Here is a 27,440-nt window from a genome sequence, read left to right as displayed (position 1 = left end):
GAACAAAGCCCTTACTTGATATATAACACATATCTAAAGGAATACAACCAAATGTTTCAAAAACAATTTATCCAGCATAACATGAAACACTAGAGTTTTGAAGCCATTAACTGAATTATTGATGTCCCAGAATGCTGGCAACTAGCCAACCAAGCAAACTACGGTTTCCACATAAAAGAAACTCCTATTAGCTACAAAAATCCCATAACTTTTCTCAAAGTATTAGTCTATGGACATAAATACGAAATGGCATATTTATAATTCTCCAATTGATAAGTAGAAGTGCACAGAAGCTCCGTATGCTTAAAGCACACCTGTGCTGCTTTCAATTCTTTCAAATTTTTCAGATCCTGATGATGCCTCTGAAAAGGCCTTCCCTTCCATCAAACATATCCACTGAGAATGTGTATTCCACTACTTTCTGGACTACTTGATCTGTACCATCTCTAGAAAATCATGTATGTATATTTAGAATTTATTCAAAGGTATTAACATAAAATATCATATAGTGTCAACAATAAAATATCATAAAATAAATTACCTTAATTTCAACAGTTTGAAGGAATCGAGAAAGACTGAATAGATGATGTGGTGGAACAAGAAAGTTTGCATCTAGTCTCAAAATCCTTAGATTTTCAAATCTCCACAAAAGATCTTGGAATATGTTGATTGCTGCTGCCTGAAAATCATAATATATTTTTGTTATGTAATATCACATCTCTATGTCACATTATAGTCACCTAATAATGATATTCCATCTTTTGAACAACAACATGTGATATATGAACAACAGAATTATGCAGGACCACCTGTTTCTTGTAATTCTATGTAGACATGAAGGATGATAGATATACCCGAATATGTACATGCACAACTGTTGAAAGGAGGGTCCAAAGGATAATGAACTAAGAGGCACTCTCTTTTTTCTCGAAAACATAGGACAAATGTGCCTTATTATATTAAGAAGAAAGTAAAGGGAAAGAGTGCAAACAACACCACACATACACATGCACGCAATCATACCCCACCAGTTTCTAGGATTACATTCGCGCATGTGACAAAACTACACAAGCAGACCACTACAAAGCTAGGCACTCTAACTACTTGGGAGGGGCAGTCAAGAATGAAAGCCCTTGAGCCCCACCCATAGACCACAAGCTGCACTTCTCACAGCTGCGATCAAATCACCAGCTAAGTTTGGAGCTGCTCCGTATAGTCCAAGCTCCGTGTATAGTAAGCGAATTAATTCTTTGCCCCATCAACTCAGCAGTTGTGCCGGTGCTGGATTTCTCCAACCAAACATAAAAGGATAACTCTGTAGGCAGAGGGACAAGCTCTATAGACCTGTCTGATTAGATTAAACCAAAATTATCTTGTGGATGTACACAATGGACAAGGAGATGGTCGATATTCTCCTCTTCTTGGTCACAAAGAGGACAATACACCAAACAAGGTAGCCCACGGCATGCCAAGCGATCAGCCGTCCAACATTATTGTGCGTGACAAACCACAAAAAGAACAACTAGACACTCAAAAACATGAGTTACACATTAAAGATACGTACTTCCTTTTTTTGTACATTTTCTTATTCTATACCAACTAGGTACACTCAAATAAGATGAATTATGCACTAAAGCAAAGATATTTATTTATTTCTACATTTACTTATTCTAGCACTAGGAGATGGCGACAGATCACCCAACTAACACTCAGTTTGTTCATTTTACATTTGCATGGACATCATTATTAATTAACCTATTTTTCTTCAAACAATAGAATTAGAGCTAGATAATTAACATTAAGTGGTAATATATTATGTGGAAATCTCTCACGATACTTTTTGTTCATAAGAAAACACTAATAAACTACGCATGAATGTTGGAAACTACATGAGAAACAAATTTGGAGAATTAACAAAAGACTGAAACTATATTATTTATTAGCACTACATCAAAGCAAATGTGTTATTGGAACAAGTTATGATCTATCTCATCATGACCACATAGAAATCTATACTATCTAAACCATTCATTACTATGCTCTTTGTTTTTTCATGATCGATATGTAAGGATAGGCCGACAAACACACTGTAACCAGAGAGGCATGCCGGGCTAAACATGGCTTTAGTTCCCACAATCTTTTAGACAAATAAATTGTTTTTCTTGGCTATAAGTTAAGGACTACTTATTGCAGATGCATACACAAATCCAAGGAAAAGAAAATTAAAATATCAACCATCGATATGCCTGCATGCTGGTGATTAAAATATGGTTTTGAATTTGAATAATCTCATGTAGTATAGATTTTGCCAAGTTAACCCACACACTTATGTTATTATTTCAGACTATTGTTTGTTTGCAAGCATATCATAAGTTATGTGTCAGTGCACTTTGCCTTCTTGGTTTAGCAATTGGTGTTGAACAACAATAATTTTGGACCTGGCAAATGAAACACCTACAAACAACTTCCAGTAACTGAATTGTGAATATATCTTTTCTTCTCAAGTTTTATGACATTACAGCATATAGATCGATTTGAAACTTATTCTAAAGAATTTAAATTATGAACTTATGGTTATAAATATATGTTATTTTTTTTATCACATGATCGTGTGTGTTAGGGTAGATGATACTAGGTTTGGGAAAATATGTTAGGTACCAGCCACTACAGTGAGGCTGCACTTGACTTGTTTCTGTACAGTTGTTCTTTGACATGGTAGAATTGAATCTTAACATCATATACTAGGTTTGAACTTGCAGGTATATGGATATATAGGTTCTGTTTGGTTCTACCTTCAAAGCTCATCACTACTAGATCTGCTCCCTGAGAGGCTGAGACTGCTTGGTTCTTGTATGCTGTCACTTGAGACCTTCTAAGTATTGTTTGCCTAAAATGCATCTCAACGGGCTACACTCGTTTAGTAGGTTCGCATATAGTTTAGTAGTCACTGAATTAAATAATAGACTTATTTAAATGGTCAAACTGGACAATAAATTGTTTAAACGGTGGTTATATGGGTGTAAATGTCAAAAATGGCATTTAAACGATTGTTTAGGAGATAAACCGTAAAAGTTTGGCTGCTAGATGAACTTTTTATATAGGTGTACAACTGTATGTATAGTTGTTTATTGTCTATGCCAAATTGTGCAATTACGTTCATGCCTTGAATTTTATTTAAGAATTGATGATGTAAAAATTATAATTTTATATGCAAACCATTTAAACATCTACTCGGTCATTTAAACCGTCTATAAACAGTAAATGGACGACGGCTGACCTTTTAGCATTCAGCGTGTACGATAATATAACACTGCTCCTAATTGCAAAATATCTACAACTGCAATGATTAAGCACTGGTATATATAGGGGCAATCATGATAGCAACCATTTGACCCATACGGATATATATATGGCTTAGAATTGAACAACAAAGCTCGCATTTCATTGTTAGCTTTCAATGGTTAAGCATGCACATCACACACACTAATGGCGAAAGCGGCTCAGCAGATGCAAAAAGAGATGCGCTCTCAAAGACGAGAACCTGTGTGGCCATGTCGAAGTTGCCGATGTGAAGCTCCCTGACGTTAGCAATGGCTGTGAACATCTGGACGTAGTCTCTGCTCTCCGCGGAGTCGTTGAGGAAGATTCTGGCAAACTCCAGGTTCGGCAGCGGCCCAAGCTCCCAGAGACCAGCGCCAGCCATCCTCAGGCACAGCACCAGCCGCCGGAGATTGGGTGCCTGGATGACCCACCGGCCGGGGACGAACCCGTCGCCGGCGAGGGCGAAAGCAATGTTTTGCAGGCGGAGCTCCACGAGCGTCGGGGCGGCCGCCGAGACCATGGCCTCCAGCTGCGCCCACCCACTCCTACCGGTGAACACCACGTCGTCCAGATCGAGCTTGGTTAGCCTCTGGAACCCCACGAAGCCATCGGCGGCAGCGCGCGGCGGCGCCGGGATCACGCAGCAGCGGAGCTCCAGCTCGGCCAGCGCGGCGGGGTCGCAGCGGAAGAGCGACGGCAGCGGCGTGGCAAGCGGGAGCGCGAGGGACAGGGAGCGCGGGCTCTTCCCGGCGACGGCGCGCACCCAGTCGTCGGCGCGGTGGTAGACGCTCAGCGGGACGCCGCGGATGCTGACGCGGCCGACGGGGAACCCGCAGCGCTCGAGGATGCTGGCGGCGGAGACCCAGGCGCCGGCTTCGTCGCGGACGTCGTGGAGCTCGATGTCGAGGCCTGGCACGGACTCCCAGCGGCAGCGCCACGGCGTCGACAGCACCGACGTGCGGACCACGTCGCCGGCGGGCAGGCCGGCGAGGATCTTGTCGAGGACGTGCGTCGGGAGGTCGCCCAGCAGGTCCACCACCGCTCGCTCCGTCGGCTGCGGCGGCTGAGATTCGCCAGGGGGAAGCATGGTTTGGTGGCTGGATCCACTGATTTGATTTCACGCCGAAATGGGGAATCCGGCCGGATTATTTCATTTCATTTGTATATATATATGAACCTCCATCCAGCTCCGTGGAGTGAATGCGTCCAGTTTTACCGAGCTGTAATAATTCAATTTGCCAGGGAAATTGACAGGCAATCACTAATCTGGCCGGCGTGGATTAAAAAGAGACACGCTGCATAACAACATGGACAGAGCCTAATATGGCGTGGATTTGGCAGCAGCAATAATCTGCCAAGCACGATCGACATCAGGCATTATATTGTGGTCTGCAGGTGCCCTTTCACGCTCGCCACCGCCACAGGTGGTCCTGCTGGCAGCAGGTGTGGCACTGCAGTCACGCTCTTGGGAGTATGAGTATGCGTGTACGTATATGCACGAGTATGCGTGTCTCGGAACTCTACCTTTTTCCTTTGTAAGGCCCTTGTTTGCATTCGAAAAGTTTTTATTTTTGATAAGACAAACATTGTCTAATTATAAAGTAACTATACTTAAAAGATTCGTCTCGTGATTTTTTTATTTTCATTTATATTTAATGCTCCATGCATATGCCGCAAGATTCCATACGACGGAGAATCTTGAAAAGTTTTTGGTTTTTTGGGTGAACTAAACAAGGCCTAATCCCAAATTTTGTACGGATTTCTCATGTTACAACATCAGATCCTATAATTACTAGTGGACACCAGGGCCTAATTGCACTTGGCAAAGGCTTTGCCGAGTGCAGCACTCGGCAAAGGCCACTCGGTAAAAAAAAATCGGCAAAGACTCAACCGAGTGCCGCCGCAGAACTCGGTAGAGAAAAGGCACCGTCATGGCGGTTCCGCCATTAACACAACAAAGTCTTTTTTTTGAAAAAATCTTTGCCGAGTGCCTGCGGCACTCGGTAAAGAAAATAATTTTTTTTTGAAAAATCTTTACTGAGTGCCGTCAGCAGGGCACTCGGCAAAGAAATATTTTTTTTATTTGGAAAAAACTTTGCCGAGTGCCGCATGCAGGGCATTCGGCAAAGAAAATATTTTTTTTGAAAACTCTTTGCCGAGTGCCTCTAGGAGGGCACTCGGCAAAGGATTTTTTTTAAAAAAGTTTTTGCCGAGTGCCTCCAGCAGGACACTCGGCAAAGATTTTTTTTAAAAAAATCAATCTTTGTCGAGCCTGGCCTCTAGCTAGCACTCGGCAAAGCTAGAAAAATCCTATCATTTTTACCTAGCTTTGCCGAGTGCCACGGCCGAGTCACTCGGCAAATTGACCTAAAAATATTTTTTTTTATATTTTTTACATTCTATCAATATAAACATGAGATGTCACATATATATCACATTCGTCACCATATATCACAAATATCACATCCATCATCACATATTTCCCAATAATTTGATCCATTACAAACAACAAATCCATCACAATTGTTCAAATAACACAAGTGCATCACAACAAGTTTATCTAAAATCCAAGTGTAACACTAAGTGAACAAGACATGAAAATATAAATGCGACTAAGTGAGGAGGCCATTGCCCCTATGCTCCTGACGGAGGAGTGCCATGAAGTGGAATATTTGAACATGTTAACGGAGGCTGCACAAAGAAAAAAGATTACATATGAGACAAGATTATTTTAATAGCTAATCTACGAATTATTTGCATGTGTGAGATTTACTCACAAGAGTAGCATTTGCATGAGGGGGAGGTAGAGGTGGAGTCATTAGCCTAGGTGGCACAGCTACACCTGTATATATGGGCTCCTAGAGCCTGCATGAACCGAAGCATGTCCGCAAACCTCTTCTCCTGAGACTCCCGCTCGGCCTCCTGTTGTGCCCGCACGACTTCTATCTGGGAAAGCATCTTCTACAGCTCGGCCTCTAGCTCCTCGCACAATGGCATGATGATCAGCAACCACAGATAGTATTCCCACAACGGCACGATGGCCGGGAACTACTACTACAACTCCTACAACCACTAGAATCACGTTCGTTGGCCATACCTCATGGACATCGTCCGACTGCGGGAAAGGGACAGTGATGGCCGCCCTAGCGGGGTGGGCGTGGGGCAGCGGTGGCTAACGTGGGAGGCTGGGGTTGGTGTGGGGCCAGGCCTCTGCGGCCGAGGCCATGGCACTGCCGGGGGCGGGAGCGGCCAGCAGGGACGTGGCGCGCGCCGCGGGCCGTAGGTGCGCGGGGCACGGGCCGCAGGTCGCCGACGCGCGGGGCATGGGGCACTGGGCGTGGGCACTGGGCCGTCGGGCGCGAGGAGCGGGTCGCGGGGGCAGGGGCGGGGGCGCGGCAAGCAGAGGCAGGTGCACGGCGTCTGAGTGTCTAGCGTCTGAGTGTTATTCATATCCCCTCTTTGCCGAGTGCCAGATCAGGGCACTTGGAAAATGAGATTTTGTTATTTTTTTAAATATTTTGTTAAGTTTTCCATTGAACTAGTGCAGCTCTTTACCGAGTGCCATATCAGAGCACTCGGCAAAGAATTTTATTTTACTTTTTGAAATAAAAAAATATATTTTTTAAAAAACCTTTTCTATTGGCTTTAAAAACGGACGCACCTCTTTGCCGAGTGCCATAAATGGGGCACTCGGCAAACAACAAACTTTGTCGAGTGCCCAATGTGACACTCAACAATTTTTTGTTTTTTGCATCCAAACTTTTTCTGCTGGCTTTACATAGTTTTTTATAGTATATGTTAAAATTTGGCACTTTTTTTTGAAACTTATACTATATTTATTTATTTTTTCCATTTATTTGTATTTTTCAAAAAATATAAGTTGAACTGCAGGTGCCTCGATTAGTAGAATTCAATGATTCAAAAAATGACATTCGTGTTACTTAGAGTACTTTGAAACCCTATCCAAGAACACTTAAGCAATTTTGAACATCTTGGGCACGAAACATTACACCAAACTTACGGGCGAATAGCTTTTTAATTATATTAAATGCAAACATAGTCTAAAAATTATGAAACTTGTCGAGACATCGTGAGATCACATGTGTAGGATGTGGTAAAAAATTGAGAATGATTCACACACGTTAGGTCGTATGATGTTTAGAAACCTGAACATCTCATATGTGATCACATGTGAGATGTGTGTATGATGTTGTGGTTTCTAAGCATCATACATGACAACGTGTACCAAACCTTCTCAAATTTTTAGTATAACTTACACATATGATATAACGATGTTTCCTAGAGTTTTGTAATTTTCTTAATTCGTTTGAATTTTATAGATTTTAAAAACATTTTGTCAGCAAGTTTTCATTCATGTCTGGTGAACAATATGTTAGAAATTTCCATCCAATTTCTGGATACGGCCTCACACGACACTCACTAAATTTAATATAATTTTTAAAAATCTCTACATTCATTATTCGATGCATGTGCAATTCAAATTTGCATTTTTTTAAATAATTGAATGCAATGAAATTAGTACAATAAAAATATTATAAAAAGTAAAAAATTATTCCAAATTTAAATATATAGTTGCAGGTACTATGGTAAGGTCAAAAAAATTGAGTGAAAAAAGTGAAAAACTAAAATCTTTGCCGAGTGCTAGAGCCAGGGCACTCGACAAAGAATATATTAAAAAAAAATTTCTTTGCCGAGTGCCCAAGCCAGGGCACTCAGCAAAGAATATATTAAAAAACTATAAAAATCTTTGCCAAGTGCCGGGCTGAGGCACTCATTAAAGAAAGGATAAAAGAAAAATAAAAATCTTTTGTCAAGTGCCGGGGCAGAGACACTCGGCAAAGAAAGCATTAAAACAAAAATAAAAATTCCGAGTGCAGGGGCTGAGGCACTCGGCAAATGAAGTTTTAAAAGAAAAATAAAAATTCTTTACCAAGTGCTTTTTATAGGGCACTCAGCAAAGAATATATTAAAAAAAATAAAATTTCTTTGCTGAGTGCCAGAGCCAGGGCACTCGGCAAAGAATATATTTTAAAAAAATAAAAATCTTTGTCAAGTGCCAAGGCTAAGTCACTCGGCAAAGAAAATATTAAAAAAATTAAAATTCTTTGCCGAGTGTTAGACAGGGAACACTCGGCAAAGACTGACGTCCGTCACCTACAACCATCTTTGCCGAGGGTCTGGCTTTGCCGAGTGCCTGATGCTCGGCATAGATTACCTTTGCCGAGTGCCGGAATTTGCCAAGCGCATTCTTTGCCCAGTGTTTTTCTTTGCCGAGTGTTCGACATTTGGTACTAGGCAAACTCCCAGTTTCCAGTAGTGAATGGACCCTCACAAAAGGTTACAGGAGCACACCTTGATTCCACAGGTTCCAGATCAACACTAGTACACAAAAAATTTTTAGAGTCGGTCAAAATATGGATGGTGCAATAAACGACAACTATGCTATCGATTGTAAAGATGGGCGTTTGTAGTGTGGGGCTTCTAACTGCCCCGGCAAAAGCATTTATAGGGACGGCTCCATTGAGATATCAACGTCAGTTGCAATAGAAAAACTTCCCTACAAAATCTATTTTCAAGGCCGGTTGTATGTAAACTTATTTTTGGTGGCGGTTGCTACACTGCAACCATCCTTGAAGCTGTTTTTAAGGTCCCGTTCAACAGGGCTTCTCCACGGGTTTAATGGGGTAAAATAAAATGGCTCCAACATAGTGAAGCCCATAAAAACATGCTACACATAGGTTGGCGGAGGGATGGAGACAAACATAGTAGCTTCTTCTATCTTCATCTCGTCCACATGGACGCCGGCAAGCATCGAGCCCATCCTACCCCTACTAAGACAGAAGCGCACACAGGGAGAAAAGCTCGTGTGTGTCACACTCGGCCCCTCGTTTGTCACATTCGGCCCATTTTCCAATTTGGCCTGTGGTGGCTCATGTGCATATTATGAGATAATTGTAAAGGATTTAGTCTCATCTTGGTTATTAAGGGTGGGTTAGACCGACATATAAGGCGTATAGAGCTCATCCCACCATCCTTGGGTTAATCCTTTTACGAGAAGCGATGACAAAAGCATAATTGTGATGGTGGTAGTTGTGGTTCGCTCAGCGTGTAGAGTGGATATGAGTTATTTGGACTCTGGGGCGTTACAGTGTGGCCACCAGAGCACGCAGACCACCGGGCTTACAGTGGACGAGGCAGGTTGGCCGGCTAGGCATGGCCACCCACGCGTATGGGCGACTAGGGAGCGTGGCCGGCAAGGCAGGCGGACCACCGGGAGAGGCTGAGTTGGCTCGCTTGGCGGGAGCTTCCACCTGGGAGGGCCAACGATGGTTGCGAGGGTTGATCAGGGCACATCACCGTCGAGGTAGGGGACCGCTGGCATGAGGTCACGGGACGTGACACTAGCTCATGATTCATGAAGGCTAGGGAGAGGGGGCGGTGGGGGTGTCCACAAAGGTCGAGGAGGGGACACCGAGGGTTAGGGAGAGTGACATGGAGGACAACGGGGCCCCTTGGAAGGCGCTTGGGGGGCAGGGCAGAACAACATAGGCCGTTGTGGCACTGTGCAGTCTGTCGATGCGGATGCGTGAAGCCAAAGGTAGAGGAAGAAAATAGGTGAGGAGAAATAAATAGAAAAGAAGGGTATTAGGTTCTTTTCATCTCTTTTGTCTACCACATGGAGATGTTTTGCCCACAATGAGGTACCCAGAAGAGCTGTTCGTGGAGCTAAGCCCCAAAAAACTGCTTCACTTCACCAAGCAGGGCCATAGCGCTTACTCCAATATTGAAGCACGTACTGGTTAAAAATTACGAAGCGCTTTGAATTTGAATAAGACCACTCTCCATTTTTATAAAAAGTGTGGAAGATCAAATCAAGAATTTCATTATATCCCTTTCTTCTACCTTCAATTTTATATGATATTTTATAAGGATAAACAATGAGGATAGGCCCTGGAACAGAAGTAATAAAGTACATAGAAGTCGGCAATCTAAATATCCCTACCTAAGATATAAAAAATATTCTTATTAATAATTTTAATGAGTTATCTTGGAATTTGGAATAGAACAAAAAATCTATATTATGCTCACTCAAGGAAAGTACATGTAGATAGGAGCTTATACCCTCAGAAGGGCTGTTGGCTTATTGAATGGCCCCTAAAAATAGATTTACATGTGTCATCCTGTTCATTGTGTACCACCCCTGAAAATCAGATTTTAATTTTTGAAATTGCCCACCATATTTCAAGTCACCTGTTTTCCACCACATTTCAGAGCCTATTGCAATAATTGATTCTAAATAACTTCATATATACTAGTAAACTAGGCAACTAATACAAATTTGATTCACAAAGTATTTGTAGCATACTTTAATTTAACTTACAAACTAGTAAATAACATTGTGCTTCATCACAACAATGATTTGAATGGTTGATCGGCTGCAGCATGAAGAGCCGCAAACTTTGGATTTATAGGCACACTCCAAATTACGATCATAGAATATTAGCTCATCTTGCAGAGGACCTCATGCATCAAGAGCTTGTCAAAATCGTCCTGAACTATACAATGGAGTAACTACTACCGGGAGTAAAAACTAAATATATATATATATATATATATATATATATATATATATATATATATATATAGTCTCTCTCTAGTTATATAAAATATCAAAGAACTACTAGTATCATTCTAGTAGTGGTACTAGGTAGTATCGACAAGCATTTCTTCCATCACCACTATGGATGACAACTTAGTTTAATGCTAAGAGATGACATACATTAGGTGGCTATCTAAACAAGTGACAAGTTAATAAATACAAACACTGACACTATGGTGATGTTGGCAACTACTATACATTAATGTAGGTGACTAATATCATAGTTTTACCATATGTAGTTTTGGAGCCATGTCAATCGAGCAAAGATGCCTTTGTTCTTTAAATCGTGGGGTGCTTGATGTTCTAGTAGATAAGAATCAAATTGGAACAAGATAGACTAGGATCGGAGGACCAATTTGATTTGGCTTCTTTAATTTGCTTCCATCCTACCGTGTATCCTGTTCTCTTCATACGGAGTAGGATGCAGGGACAAAGCCTTGGTCCTAGAACGGCTCCTCAAAAACCTGACGTAGCATCATCCCCAAACAAGAATTTTCATATAATCATTGCAGACCTTCTCGGGAACCACTCTGATTTCTTCAAAAACCTGGTTCAGGTGATGTGTTCACCCGACCGCAGCAATCCTGACAGCATATTCCTTTTGTTAATAAGGGCAAAGTATCTGGGTGGATCGTACTTTGACTCACTTAGCTTGATGGTACCATATATGTCAATCAGGACCGCAGAGGGGGGGGGGGGGGGGGGGGGCTCAGGCCTTGTTTAGTTTCCAAAGATTTCAAGATTCTCCATCACATCAAATCTTGTGATATATGCATGGTGCATTAAATATACATAAAAACAAAAACTAATTGCACAGTTCATCTGTAAATCGCGAGATGAATCTTTTAAGCCTAGTTACTTCATGATTGGACAATGTTTATCAAATAAAAAACGAAAGTGCTATGGTGTCGAAATCTAAAAATTTTTGGGAACTGAACAAGGCCTTGATGGTACCATATATGTCCATCAGGACCGCAGAGAGGGGGGGGGGCTCACATTTGTAAATGTAAACTCTTTCCAATTATATGAACCAAGGGGCCAGACACCAACAACAACGAACTCTTCAACTAAATCATGGCCGCTGCTGAAGCAGACTCCTTCTCGCAAACCCTACGGTCAGGGCTCTTCTCAGTGACCACGTGACTATAAGCAATGAGGTTCTTCATCTTCGAAGCAAGCGGGTACCTAAAACAGTCAGTGTTATTCTCGTCCTTGAAACTGACCCTCTGCACCCTGATGTAAAACTAATTTTGATACCAATTGTTACTCCACTAGTTATGCTGAGCGTATGAGATCTGGACCATGTATCTCTTGCCCATGCGAGTGCAGCATCAGAATGAAGGTGCACCAGGAAAATTGTGCATCCTTCCTCTCATCGTTGAATATGCTTCACTCCATTCTGCCACTCATAATGCATGCATAAGTTAGTCAATGTCGGCCTCCAATCCAAAGGTCTGGTAGGCCAAGTAGTCAATGTCGGCAGACGATGAGCCTACAAGGAAACTTCGGCAATCAATCCAAGTGGGCCGCTGAGGGGACGCAGGAGGCCACCTCCGCATCGAAGACCCCTAGAACAGGCTAGACAGCCCCACAGGCTAGTATTGTGGCTGGACATTGGCCCATCTAGAGAGGCAATTGATGAACATGTAAAAGTTTGAAATGTTGTACTCTTTAAAAAGGAGAACATTAGAGAGGATATTCCCCACCAGGCAAGGGCAATTGTGTACATGTACATGTGTGTAACCCTACCATATAAAAGGGGCACTCAAACCCCAGTGAACCCCAAAGAGAGAGATCAATGGATACACTTACCAAGAAATATTTGTCTTTATAATTATGCTCTGACGGGCAAAGGCTCAGCCACTGCGAAAGGAACACTCACCAGCCCAAGACGTCCCTTAATATATTTTCCATCCTATATGGGGATATACTCGTCACAACAAGACCCAAAACCAAAGCATGTAGAAACCTACCCTTATCTCCTCCTCCTCCCTACCTGACCCTGCATAGCTTTTTGGGCTATCTCTGACCAAGCTTTGACCAGCCCCATGGGTTTTGTGAGCTTAGGACAGCTCACTGGTCAAGCCCTTTGTTGCGAGCAAGGCTGGCATAGGCCGTATCGACCATTCCTTTGCCTGCTGTGGTGTTGTGTAGATTGAGGAAGTCAGGAAAAGAAATAGAAAAAAGACAAGATTCAGATGAGGTTGTGCAAGAGAGAAAGAAAGTATTGGAAGGGCTGAGGTGACATTAAAATACGCAGTTTGGATTTCCAATGAAAAGAATAGCTGCCCTGTTTTAGGTAGTACTGTCATCAGAGACAACAACGAAAAGGATGGCCCTATAAAATAAGAAGCCATACCTAAGCAAGCCAGCAGGCATCTCTTTTACAATGTGTAATATTTATTAGCCATATGTTACAATGTTAAACATTTTCATGGCCTCCAATTTACCAAAGAAGTCACCAAATTATTTGCCTACTAATACTCTTTTTCTTGGACTTACAAAAACTATTATTTTTATCCATTATCACAAAATCTATCAATATTGTATAATTTAATTTTTAGTAAACTGGAGGAACAAAGCCTTTACTCAATACATACCACATATATAAAGGCATACAAAAAAAGATGTTCCAGCACAACATGAAGCACTAGAAATTAAAGCCATTAACTGAATTGTTGATGTCCCAAAACATTGGCAACCAGCCAACCAAGCAACTATGTTTTCAACATAAAAGAAACTTATTAGTTATATAAATCCCATAACTTATCTCAAAGTACTAGTATCATAGACAGAAGTACAACATGACATTTATAATTTCCAATTGATAACAACATAGAAGTAAAAGAAGCTCCACATGCTTAAAGCTGACATGCGCTATACTTGCAACATTCTTTAAAATTCTTTCAGCTCTTGATGCCTCTGAAGAAGACTTCCTATATATTTTTTGGAAATGCAACATTATTTCAAATTCTTCATAGCTCCTGATGCCACACTGGGAATGTGTATTCCTCTATTTTCTGGACTTTGATCAGTACCATCTCTAGAAAACCATGTAAGTATATTTAGAATGTCTTCAAGCTAGCGATTGAATTAACATAAAATATCAAATAGTGGCGACAATAAGATATCATCTATAAATTTACCTTAATTTCAATAGTTTCAAAGGATGGAGAAAGGGTGAGTAGCTGATCTGTTAGAGATTCATTAAAGTTTCCATCCACTCTTAAAATCCTTAGATTTTTGAAACTCCCCAAAAGATCATGGAATATGTTCATTGCGGCTGCCTGAAAATCATAATAGCCTTTTGTTATGTAACATCATTTCAATGTCATGTTATAGTGACCTAATAATGATATATTCAATCTTTTGAACAAGAACATGTGACATATGAACATCAGAATTATGCAGGTTCTGTTTTTTGTAATTCTGTGTACACATATATCAGGGATGATAGATGCCAGAATATGTACATGCACAACTGTTATAAGTAGGCTCCAAAGGATAATGAACAGCTAGGGACTCTGAAAACATGAGTTAAACATTATGTAATTTTTTTCTACATTAAAGATAAGAGATTTGTTCTGTTTTACATTCTATTATGCCAGCTCTAGAAGATGACAGAGGACACAACAAAGAGTCAATTTGTTGATTTTACATTTGCATAGACTTTCATTATGAAAATTTTAGCCTATTTTTCTTAAAATAATTGAATCATAGCCAGATAATTAACAGTAAGTAGTAATAAATTATGTGAAAAGAACCTCTCACGACTCTCATCAATGTTCATATGGATGTACTAATAAACTACACATGAATGCTGGGGACACCTTTGAGAAGAAAATTTGGAGAATTAACAGAAGACTGAATGTATATAATTAGCACAACATGCATTTTAGTAAATGCGTTGTTGGAACAAATTATGACTGCGTCTCATGGTGACCACATAGAAACTTTCCTGTTCCCCAACATGTTTGATGATGTTTCTAGCAGAGATTGGGGATTAGTCTCATCTATACTATCTAAACTAGTTATTACTATGTGCCCTGCTGGTGAATCTCACAACACAAATCCAAAGATAACCGCCACACATATGTTGTTATATTTTAGACTATTGTTTGTTTGCATCATAAGTTATATGTTATTATACTTTGCCTTCTTGGTTTAGACAATCGGTGTTGAACAGCAATGATTTGTGTTGGCGCCGGCTGTCGGAGTGACAAGCACTACTACACTTTACGTTTACCTCAGCAGACATTGGCGTCCGCCACGAATGAAAGGTCACGGTTAATTGTGGCCTCACCGTGGCGGGCGCCTGTGCCCGCTGCGAAAAATGGAATTACCGCATCGGGCAAAAAAAACGCCCGCTACAGAGTGAACAATAGCAATGTCACGGAAGTTCGTTTCTGTAGTAGTGAAGCACGACGTTGATCTACGAAGTCCGGTGATCTATTACTCACTCTACTACGTTGCAAGAACGGATGAACACGAGAAGTAGATGTGTTTTCGGCCACAGATCGCGGCTCTGCCTAGGGTTGATGCCTTTCTATTTATAGACTCGGTGTTTACAATGATCTCCCGATCCTTCCCCGCCACGCCCGCGCATGCTGCGTCGTGCCCACCTCAAGCGCGGGAATATTTTATCAGATGCGTGTGGCGAAGAGTCTACACGCCGCACCGTGAATGCAGCACGACTCTGGCGTACACACAACGGACACATCTAATGTTTATCTAACCAAACATGCCAATGCAACTATACTAAGATACATGATGACGCTGCTCGTGCTCAGGATTAAGCTCAACATTTCACCCCCTAATCCTGCCGCACCTGCACAACGCCCAGCTGCTGCCGAAGCTCCTGAAACCTGACATGTCCAAGTGCCTTCGTCAAGATATCTGCATGCTGTGTTCTGTTGTACACTCTAGGATCTTCAAAGCATATGTGCTTTGGCACACTGTAGTCACACCAGTGTTCTGATTGACCTGTACACCCAAGTAATAACTCAGCAGTCCCAAGTCACTCATACTGAACCGCCCCATCATCTCCTTAACACTATAATACTTGTTTCACTGGAACCCGTGATGATCAAATCATCAACATACACACCCACCAGCAAATAGCCATTCTGATCTGATCTTTTATAAACAGCATGCTCTAGTGGGTTCTTGATGAAACCAAGCTTCAACAGTTCACTATCCAACTTGGCATTCCATGCCCTCGGAGCCTGACGCACCCCATACAAAGCTTTCTTCAGCCTGAGTACTGTATCACTGCTGTCCTTGACAACAAATCTAGGAGGTTGTTGCACATAAACCTCCTCCAACAGTTCACCATTCAAAAATGCCGACTTGGCATCCATGTGAGGCACCATCCAACCCTAGAAGCCAAAGCTATCAACAGCCTCACTGTCTCAATTCTTGCTACTAGCGCAAAAACCTCATCGAAATCCACCCCCTCACGCTGTGCATACCCTTTTGCAACCAACCGAGCTTTGTGCTTCACAATATTGCCTGCTGGATCCTTCTTCACCTTGAAGACCCACTTCATACCAATAGCTCGATGTCCATGGGGTAAATCTAACAGCTCCCAAGTCTTGTTTCCCTGGATGGAATCCATCTCTGCAAACATAGCGTCTCTCCAACACCTTTCTGCTAATATAATGATTCCTCAACATTCCTCGCTTCTTCTGCAGCAAGGAAACACACACCACTATACTCGAAATTGCTAATCTCTTCAGTAGTGTCCAACAAGTTCTCAACTGTTCTAAATCTCATGGGGACTCCTTCTGAACTAGCCCATTCTCCAGTAAGTGGTGTCGCAAACTCAATCTCTTGTGCAATAGGAGTTTGTGGAGTATGTTGTGGAGTAGAATGATGGGATCCACCACCCAGACCTTGGTTGGGCGACTGTGGTTTAGAGAAGACAGGTTCTGATGCCCCTCCTGAATTCTTTGAATCACTATTGTCTGACGAGTTTCCGACAATAGAGTAATACTCCACATCAATAACTGACGAAACCGGGCTGGACTGATCCTGATTTCAGTTCCAACCCCGATTCTCCTCAAAGATCACATCCCATGATATGTGAAGTCTCTTAGCCACCAGATCATACACACGATAGCCTTTAGTCTCTGCTTCATAGCCTATCATCAACACCATCGGTATCGATCTGTCAAACAGTTTAGTATCTCCAGGTCCAAGCTTCTTGACATGCACCACACATCCAAATGTACGAAGATGTTGTGCATTGGGCTTCCTATTGTGCCATGCTTCATATGGGGTCCTTCCCTGTAGACTCTTTGTTGGGGCTCGGTTCAACAGGTAAACTGTGGTTGACACTGCTTCTCCCCAAAACTCTTCTGGAACACCTTTGCTTTTCAGTAAACACCTCGCCATCTCCACCGCAGTGCGGTTCCTACGTTCAACAACACCATTTTGTTGTGGAGTATATGGTTTAGTGGTGAAGTGCTTCATACCTTGCTCATCACAGTACTCCCTGAACTCGATGGAATTGAACTCTCCACCTCGGCCACTATGGAACGCACGCAATTTGCAGCTGCGCTCAGTCTCAGCAAGCGTCTTCACCCGTTTAAAACACCTGAAAGCTTCATCTTTTGTTTCTAGGAGCTCTACCCACATGAACCGACTATAGTCGTCCACAATCAATAGAAAGTAACTTTTTCCACCTGGGGTTATTGATCTGATCTGACCACGCAAGTCAGCTCTGTAATTTGCAACACGAGAAAACGTGCTTCGCTGTTGTTTCCCAAGAGCACAGGCATCACAGAATTCTTCTACCTTGTCTATCGCCGGTAGGCCGTCCACCATCTTCTTCTTCCCGAGCTCTCGGAGCGCTCGAAAGTTTAAGTGGCCGTAGCGACCATGCCATACCCAAGCAACATCATCTCCTTTAGCCATCAGACAAACTGGAGCAACAAACTGTATAGTCAACAGATACAGACGGTTCTTGACGCAGGGAGCCCGAGCCAGCAGAAAGCGCTCGCCATCAAACACTTCACAGAACCCATCTTCAATCACAATCTTACAGCCTCCCTCCTCAAGTTGGCCAATACTAATGATATTGCTTTTCAACTTTGGTATATAATAGACTTTAATAAGCACCTTGTGACCTCGATTCCTGGTTTGGAGCATTACAGACCCGATGCCCTCGATCTCAACAAGCGATCCATCACCAAAATGCACTGTGCTGCCAACGGACTTGTCCAATGACGCGAGAGCATCCCTTCTCCCCGTCATGTGATAGTTGGCTCCTATGTCCAGCACCCAAACGTCCTGAGCATCATCACAATCAGCTAGAAACACCCTCTTCTTATTGAGATGCACAACTTGGCTTGTGCCTTCTTGGTCCAGCTTGACGTTCCGTCCGCGTGCACACGCACATGGCGTTCACCATGGTGAGCAGGAGCGAGGGCTCAACATCTGTCTGAGCACGATGAGCCTCCTCCTTCCTTTCTTGACACAGTCACGGATGACTCTTCACGTTGTCACCACCTGGATCGATGGTGTCCTATATCTCTAGCGTCTCAAAGTTGCATTGCAAAAGCATCGCCCACTCCGAGTAGTTTGATCTAGTAAGCATCGGCCACATGAGCGAGCTCTCCCGAACACGCTCCGCGCCACCTGACGTTCCAGCGTCGCCCATCACCTGCACCACCGGGCTCCTTCGAGGGATGACGTACTTCTTCCTCGCTGGTTCTCGAGGTGGACTTACCGAGCCGCTATAGAACATACACGCCTCGAGTACCACGTGTTGGCGCCGGCCATCAGAGTGACAAGCGTCTCCCAATGCATTTTATTAATTTATTTTTAAAATATATGCTGGGATTTTTTTGTCACACAACATGACCATGAGAAAAAATATTTAAACGCTAGACATGTCTAAATGGTCAAACTAGTAAAAAAAAGTCATTGAAACGGTGGGCGTAAACATCAAAACAGATGTCGAAATGGCCGATTAGACGATAAACATGAAAGTTTGGGTGGGCATGAAATGGGCTAGCATGCATGTGAGGAGGGAAATTTTAGTGCTTTTTAAACAACGTTTATATATGACTAGCATGTGAGGGAAACTTTTGATGCGATTTAAACAGCGTTTATATGACTATATATATGTTTATGGCTTGATTATTGTCCATGTCATTTTGTGCAACTATATGTTCATGTCTCCTCGAATTTCACTTAAGCCTGTGTGTATGCAAAAGAGATGCACTCTCAAAAAGAACCTGTCTGCGGATGCGAAAGTTGCCGATGTGAAGATCCCTGACGTTGGAAATGGCCGTGAACATCTTGACATAGTCTCTATTCTCTGCCGAGTCGTTGAGGAAGATTCTCGCTAACTCCAGGTTGGGCAGCGGCCCAAGCTCCCAGAGGCCAGCGCGACGGATCCTCAGGCACAGCACCAGCCGCCGGAGCCTGGGCGCCTGGATCACCCACCCGCCTGGGACGACGAACCCGAAGTCGGCGTTGGGGAAGAAGGCAATGTTCTGCAGGCGGAGCTCCACGAGCGTCGGCGCAGCCGCCGAGATCATGGCCTCCAGCTGCGCCCACGCGTTCCCACCCGTGAACACCACGTCGTCCAGATCGAGCTTGCTTAGCCTCTGGAAACCCGCGAAGCCGGCCGGCGGCGCAGCGATCGAACAGCAGCGCAGCTCCAGCTCTGATAGCCTGGCGGGGTTGCAGTCGAAGAGCGACGGCAGCGGCGTGGGCAGCGGGAGCGCCAGGGACAGCGAGCGCGGGCTCTTCCCGGCGACGGCGCGCACCCAGTCGTCGGCGCGGAGGTAGACGCTCAGCGGCACGCCGCGGATGCTGACGCGGCCGACGGGGCCCGCGCAGTTCTCGAGGAAGCGGGCAGCGGAGCCCCACCAGGCGCCGCTATTGTCGTCGTGGACGGGGACGCCGGCCAGGAACCTGTTGATGAAGTTATTCGCAACGGAGCCCCGGGCGCCGGTATCGTCGCTGACGCCGTGGAGCTGGATGTCGAGGCCTGCCACGGACTCCCAGCGGCGCTCCCATGGCGGCGACAGCACGGACGTGCGGACCACGTCGCGCGCGGGCAGGCCGGCGAGGATCTTGTCGAGGAGTTCCGTCGGGAGGTCGCGCAGCAGGTCGACCGCACGCTCCGCCGGCGGTGGCGGCGGCGGCGGCGGCTGCTGAGATTCGCCAGGGGGAAGCATGGTTGGTTGGTGGCTAGGGTTTGGTGGCTAGAGTGTTTGGTCGCGCCGACTGGGGAATGGGGATCCGAGGACACTGGCGCTGAAATAAGTTATTTTACTAGGAACAAGCTAGCTAGGCCGAGGACACTAGCGCTGCCGAAGTTAGGCACTGTAGCATCATGGCCGCCTAGCTTTCGCCCCATCGAATCTTTACATATGTATAAAATATTAAATGTAGATAAAAAAAAGAAACTAATTACACAGTTTAGTTGAAAATCGCGAGACGAATCTTTTAAACCTAGTTAGTCCATTATTGGCCTTAAGTACTACAGTAACCCACATTTGCTAATGACAGATTAATTATGCTTAATAGATTTGTCTTGCAGTTTCCTAACAAACTATATAATTTGTTTTTTTATTAGTTTCTAAAATCTCTCCCGACATCCTTCTGACATATCCGATGTGACATCTAAAAATTTTTCATCTCCAATCTAAGGGCCTGTTTAGATTAGAGATAAAAAAATTTTAGGTGCCACACCGGATGTGTCGGAAAGGATGTCGGGAGGGGTTTTTAGAAACTAATAAAAAAACAAATTACATAGCTCATCAGGAAACTACAAGACAAATCCATTAAGCATAATTAATCTATCATTAGCACATGTAAGTTACTGTAGCACTTAAGGCTAATCATGGAGTAACTAGGCTTAAAAGATTCGTCACACGTTTTTCAATCAAACTGTGTAATTAGTTTATTTTTTTATGTACATTTAATGTTCCATGTATGTGTCCAAAGATTCGATGGGATGGACGAAAAAATTTTGAGTGGGAAGGCCTAAACATGGTCTAAAAAGCCATGAGAACCGAAACCTAAGGTAGTGTTTGCTGAATGGGATGGGAGGGGATGATCCCACTTTCAGTGCTGTTTGGTTCGGAGTCAATTAGTGATGGAACGATCGCACCACCATCCCATCCCATCCTATCCAGCAACTATTTTGGCCTTGTTTAGTTCCAATTTTCTTTTATAAAATGGATCATTATAGCACTTTTATTTGTATTTGATAAACATTGTCCAATCATAGACTAATTAGAGTTAAAACATTCGTCACATAAATTACAGGCAAACTGTATAATAAGTTATTTTTTTCTATATTTAATGCTTTATACATTTGTCACAAGATTTGATGAGACGGAGGATTTGGAAAAAATTGCAAATTTTTTTGGGAATTAAACAAGGCCTTTGTTCATGTCTCACCTTCTCTTTTTTTTAATTCTTCTTACACTCACTTAATGTATGGCCGACCAATCTCTATGTTTCCATACTTTTTCATGGTCGTCTCGTGAGCATGTGGCCTGGAGGACGGCGAGTAGGGGTCGATCTCTAATTTCGTTCTTTCGATCTTTTCGTCTCTAGAGGAATAGTATTCAAAGATTCAAGTCATGTCTTCTACAAATCGGTCCAGAAAATTTGAATCAAGTTGACAAAAGCTCAAGAAAAAACAAAGAATAGAGGATTTAACCCTATCTCAGTAAGGAGTCATGGATAGGTTTATTACTCCCTCCATCTAGAAAAGAATGCAATTCTCGCTTTTCGAGAAGTCAAATAGTTTGTATTTCAACAAAAATTATTTCAAAAGGTATTAACATTGGTAATACAAAATTGGTTTTATTAGATTTATCATAGAATATATTTCTATAATAAATCTATTTGGAGATATAAACGGTAATAATATTTTTTTATAAATTTAGTCAAACTTAAGCAAACTTGACCAAACTTGACAACACAACATTGCAGTTGAGGAAGCTCTTCCTGACAACACAAATACTGAGATGGTCAATAATTAATAGTGATGACTTGGATTTTTCTCCGGACGCTGGTGAGCATATCATTGGAGATTTCATTTCAAAAAACATCAAAAGAATGATGTTATTCAAGTAAAGGTTATGCAGCATAGGTAGCATTTTATTGCAATGTAATATATTATATCACATCGTACATCTTATTTTAGTCCTATTATTCTTGGCTAGTAGGCCTCATTTCTTTGTTTTACTAGCAAATGTGCCCGTGCGTTGCAACGGGAAAAACATATTTTATACTATTCCTTTTGTTTCTAAAAAACATTGAGATATATTATTTATTTTGTAAAGACATCTAAAATATAAGAAAATGTTTCTAATAATATGATTGTGTGATTAAGAGTGTATTTAGCCTACTTTCCCTAGCTTCTTACATGCTACCTCCGTCCTAAAAAAGTGATGTTTTTGACGTTCAGACATCGTATTTAACCGTTCGTCTTATTCAAAATTTATCTTATAAAGTAAATAAACAATTATTAAAGTATACTTAATGATAAAATAAGTCATAACAAAATAAATGATATTTAGACAAAAAAATTAAATAAAACAGATGGTCAAACAAGATGTGTAAAAGTAAAAAAGGACACTCTTTTCAAAACGGAGGGAGTAGATGTCTATAATCCGATTGTAATTAATAAATATTCTCTCTATCCAGAAAAGAATACTTACCTGCTGCCAAAGGTAATTCACGTTTGACCAAATTCTGTAGTAAATACTATTCGTATTTACGGCTCTAAAATAATTTATTATTAAAATATATTTTGTAGTGAATTTAATGATATCTATTTGATATCATAAATATTGATATTTTTATTTATAGTCGATTGAACTTGAAATACTAAACCATATATAGCACTATGTTAAAATTGATTTTTTTTCAGATTAGAGAGAGTATATATGAGCAACGAAGCTTTTGTTGATAAAAAGAGCAACACTCCTAGCATACACAAAACCTACGTGTCCTATACAGCTGTGAATAACCTATCCTCGTGGAGTCCGCCGGCACCCTACAAAACTCGCATCTGTCCACTGGAGCCGAGCCCCTCAAACAGGCATTCATTCATTCAATAATATATTGAGCCGGTGAGCACTCCTGACTTCTGAGCCACACGTTGGCCTCCCTTTTTCTCTCTTTGGCTCTCACATTCATCTCACTAAGGGAGCCTCACTTGTACGTTGGCGAGAGGAGCCAAAGGAAGAACTTTAACGAGATTAAGATCTGGAGCCTTTCAGGCCATGGGTCGACTGTTCATCGAGTTTGCCTCCGGCAGCGGCGGCTGCTGAGACACCGAGCCCAGTGCCCCTTTCGAAAATCTCTTATTTCCAGGCCGGCCGGCCTCGCTACATCAGCTAGAGGTGAATGTGGTGTCTACGGTGGTTTTTTTTTTGTTGTTCTTCTTTTCCCTAACCACTTTCTTTTCTCATGATTTTGATGCACGTTCCTTCGTTTCTTCCTTAGATGTGGCGAAATCGCTCTTTGATTTCTTTCTCAGATCCGATGAAGTGGGGCCATAGTAGCCTATGGTCGCCAAGGCGCTTCGCACCAGCAGGGCCCTTCCACCGCGAGCTCTATAAATTTGTATCGATTTTGTTTCAGAGAATAGAGGAAGCATATATGTGATTTTGTTTTGGACTCGATGTGAAATTCGGTACTAGGTTATTTTATGTGCGTGTTGGATTTGATTTTGTGAAGGAGCTCTCAGGCTCCGATCCCAAGAGATCAGACGGACTACTACACTGGTACAGGTACAGGACCGGCCTATTGTCCCGGTCGAAAACCACTTGTAGTCCCGGGTGGCGAGCCGGGACTAAGGGATCGGGACTAAAAGTTCCACCTTTAGTCCTGGCTCAACGGCCCGGGACTAAATGGGGACATTTAGTCCCGGTTGGTAATACCAACCGGGACTACAGGGGGCGCAAGGCAGTGACGTGGCGCCACCCCTGGCCACCCCTTTTAGTTCCGGTTGGTATTACGGACTAAAGTTTTTTCTTTTTCTTTTTCTTTTTCTTTTTTATTTCTTTATTGATTTTGATTTTCAATTGTATATGTTCTCCAATTTATTCGTATACGCCGCTATTATCCGTATACGTTGCACCTATACGAGAGCGTCATTATTGCACACAAATAAAGTATGAAACTACATATATATATTATCCGTATAATATATATATCTATATATATTATATAGCTATACACATACGTACATACACATTACATTTACAATAACAATATTATGTACAAGTAATAATCAAGTGTGCTGCCACCGGTTAATGATTACATAATGTTTGCCCGCCCACTCAAAGCTCATACAAGTGTTCGTCCTTGTTTGGAACGGGCTTGAAGCCCTGCGGGTATAAGTGGAACTCGCCGTCTTCCGGAATGACATGATCGTTGATAAATCCGGCGATCGTCTCCTGGACTCCAATGAGTAATGTGTACTTGAACACTTTATCTTTCATATTCCACTCCTTCCATTTGCATTAGTTAAAAAAGATATTAATATACATAAAATCTATTTAGTTCCAGCAAATAAATAAGATATGAATTTACTGTATACACATGCATGTTACTTACTTTTAGAACACTTTGAGCAGGTTTAAATAGGGTGCACCGCATAAATTCACAAACATAGTATCAACATAGATTCGTTCCAAACGGCTGCGTGGGCACCCAAGGGAGTAGAACAGGAGGAGGAAGTGACACATTTAGATCCGTACGATATTTTTGTTGTAGCCAAGCCCAAGCCCTGCCCAATAAGACGGTCGTTGATTTGGTATAGCTAGCATAATAAAGTAAAGGAGCACACATCGATATTTAAAGTATGATATATACTTACCTCTGGATCATGTCTATTATGTCTTGATAGAGTGCCAGGTCTTTTTTCATTGAGTCCCACACATGTATTTTTTGTTCCATGATCTTAATCTCAATGAGTATCCAATGATCTCTGCATTTGTTTAGAGTCAACTTATATATGTATATCTTAATGCCGGATTAACTAAGACATGATATAACACAACACTTACCCCATATTGTAAGGGAAGAGTATCTTCTCCGTATGCCTTTGGTTATAAAAGAACCTCCGAAGGTTCTTCTCCATTTCCTTAGGCTTCAGATTCAATGGATCTTTAGTTTTAGTGTCCTTGTACACGACATATGGATTGATGAAACCAATTCGATTGTCTTTTTTCAATCTTTGTTCTCTCATCATGTGTCTGCACATCGTGAGCGTAGTTATTATGAATACATACATATGCTATAATGGGATTAATGATTGAAAGGAAGAAGCACTTACAGACAGTAGCAGCTCATGAGAGATTTGTCGAGAGCATTCATATGGAGAAGTTGGTGTACTTCACTAAAATTTATCCATATGACGTCATCTCCACGGAAGTAGTGTCGGTCGCGGACTCGGACGGCAATCAATTCTTCTTCCTTATGTTTTGAGCTGACTCTCAAGTAGTACTCGTGCAGCTTGAATATTTGTGTACCAAGTCCTCGTACCTTCTCAGGGTGGCACATACTCCTGCCGTAAATGTACCGACTCTGATAGTCATCGACACCTCCGTGGATTGGCGCATCGATATGCCCTAGAAGTGCTTCTAGGGGCAGCCCAGTTTCTTCCATCCAATTCCCGAGTTCATCTAAGTCCACATTAGCCAGCAAGTTGGCGTTTGAACCGTACTCATTCGCAACCACTAGTGGCTGAACTGATTGTTGCGCTTGTTCGCCGAGCTGTGCAACTCTTTGCTGGACTTTTCTTTTGTCTGCCTTGATTTTCTTTAGGACAGTACAGTCGTAATCTGATATTGTTAACCCTGGTTGTTTACTCGCAGCACGGTTCGCGTCTGTAATTTTCTGCACCACTTGACGTAGCTTTGAACGAGGATACATTAGGTATGGCGGCTCTTGCTCTGCTTTTCTATTAGCTTTGCATTTTTCAAAGAATGCTTTGACTTCTGCTTTGCTTGCAGCAAGCACTTCCTCATCGGTCTTCTCATATGGAAGCTTGGTCGTCTTCGGGATCTTCGTGTTCAAAGCTTTCCTCTTTGCCGCAGGTGGTTGGAGTGATCTCTGTGTCTCGGTAGACGACCTCTTCCTCCTCGATGCAGCACCAGCCAGTGCCGATGAGGCGGCGGCCGTTGTCGGCATTGGCGGAGGCAGCGACGCAGGTGGAGCTTGTTGTTGTGGAGGAGATTCGGCCGCGGGCGGCGTTGGATTCCTTCGTGGAGGAGATGCGGCGGCCGGTGGTGGGGATGCGGCCTTCTCTTGTACGTCGTCGTCGTCGTCGTGTCCCACGGCACTATGGTCATGCGGTGAATGGACAGACGGACTTCGGTGGGGGGAGGCCCTGGATTTGAAGAAAAACAAATAAGGTATATGTATACATGACTAAATGTAATTTGATACAGTATATAATTATAGAAAAAGCAGTAGCGTCCACAATAATCCGCACCTGCTAGGGTTCGGTTGTGGCGGAGGCACCCCAGGAATAATGATGTACCGTTTCCTCCAACATATGAATGTCTTCTCCGCTTCACCAAGTGTCTTCTTTCCATCACCGCCTTCGATATCGAGAGGCACATTTTCACGGCCTCTGACCACTATCCACCGAGACACAAGCATATCCGGCTGGTATTGGGACAGAGTGGATCCTTGGTGTCTTGGTGGGGTCGATAGGAGATACGACACCGGTAGCCACCTTTACTGTGCCACCGCCCTCCGGAATATGGAGCTCACAAGATGTCAACGGAGCGGTGACGTCATCCACCGGGAATCGCAGCCCTACGTCATCAACTTGCCTCGCAGGCGCCTCCGTAGAAGCACAACTGCTATTTAGATGAGCTGAGCAAGGGCTGATGTTGGCGGCCGGTGGCTGTGACAAGCTTTGGAGGCGGGAAGTTACAGCTTCCTCCACGGTCTTTTGGATTTTCTCATCCATTGTGGCCTTCAGTGCTTTCTCCCGCTCAAGGGCCCGTTGAGCCACTTCTTAGGTCTTTATGAGTCCTTCCTTCAATCTGCGTATCCGTTCCCAGTCCTCTTCCTTCTTTCTCTGGCAGCTTCTATAAGTTTCCCTATCAGCAGGGAAGGCATGCTCCCACGACACGGTGCCATAGCCTCTCGACCGTCCACCGTGCTCAGGGTTCCCCAGGGCGAATGTCAACTCATCTTTATCTCTATTCGGCTGCCATTCTCCACATTGAGCGATGGAGCGAGCTTGATGGAATCTTTCCGCAACAGCTTGGATGCGTTCCCCATACACGACCTTTCCGGTCTCAAGGTCCAGTGAGCCTCCGTGAGAAAAACCAGTGCTTCGCGCGCTCAGGCCACTCGAGGGATTCGGGCACCAACCCCCTGTCGATTAACTCTTTTTCGGCCTTTTCCCACTTAGGAACGGCGGTTTGGTAGC

At 43.0% G+C, this 27,440-nt stretch overlaps 1 protein-coding gene and 1 long non-coding RNA gene across 3 annotated transcripts; one reads left to right on the top strand and one right to left on the bottom strand.

The window, feature by feature from the left end:
• On the bottom strand, positions 1-4,645 carry LOC8054475 (F-box/LRR-repeat protein At3g26922). Of its 2 annotated transcripts, none has more exons than XM_021452890.1 (3): positions 3,542-4,645; positions 542-679; positions 1-435 (listed from the first exon to the last, which is right to left on the bottom strand). In XM_021452890.1, the coding sequence occupies exons 1-3, from the start codon at positions 4,406-4,408 to the stop codon at positions 427-429; spliced, it is 1,014 nt and encodes a 337-aa protein (XP_021308565.1). In that variant the 5' UTR covers positions 4,409-4,645; the 3' UTR covers positions 1-426. The 2 variants fall into 2 exon arrangements, with proteins under 2 accessions (XP_021308565.1, XP_002459680.2); XM_002459635.2 differs by having other exon boundaries at positions 1-446; positions 3,542-4,641.
• On the top strand, positions 23,175-23,662 carry LOC110432230. The gene is made up of 2 exons (XR_002449642.1): positions 23,175-23,385; positions 23,489-23,662. It is a non-coding gene; the product is annotated as an uncharacterized LOC110432230 (long non-coding RNA).

Source organism: Sorghum bicolor, chromosome 2 (genome assembly GCF_000003195.3).
Source record: "Sorghum bicolor cultivar BTx623 chromosome 2, Sorghum_bicolor_NCBIv3, whole genome shotgun sequence".
Classification (NCBI taxonomy): Eukaryota; Viridiplantae; Streptophyta; class Magnoliopsida; order Poales; family Poaceae; genus Sorghum; species Sorghum bicolor.
The sequence above is the reverse complement of the archived record's forward strand: the minus strand, read 5'-3'. Positions and strand labels throughout refer to the sequence as shown.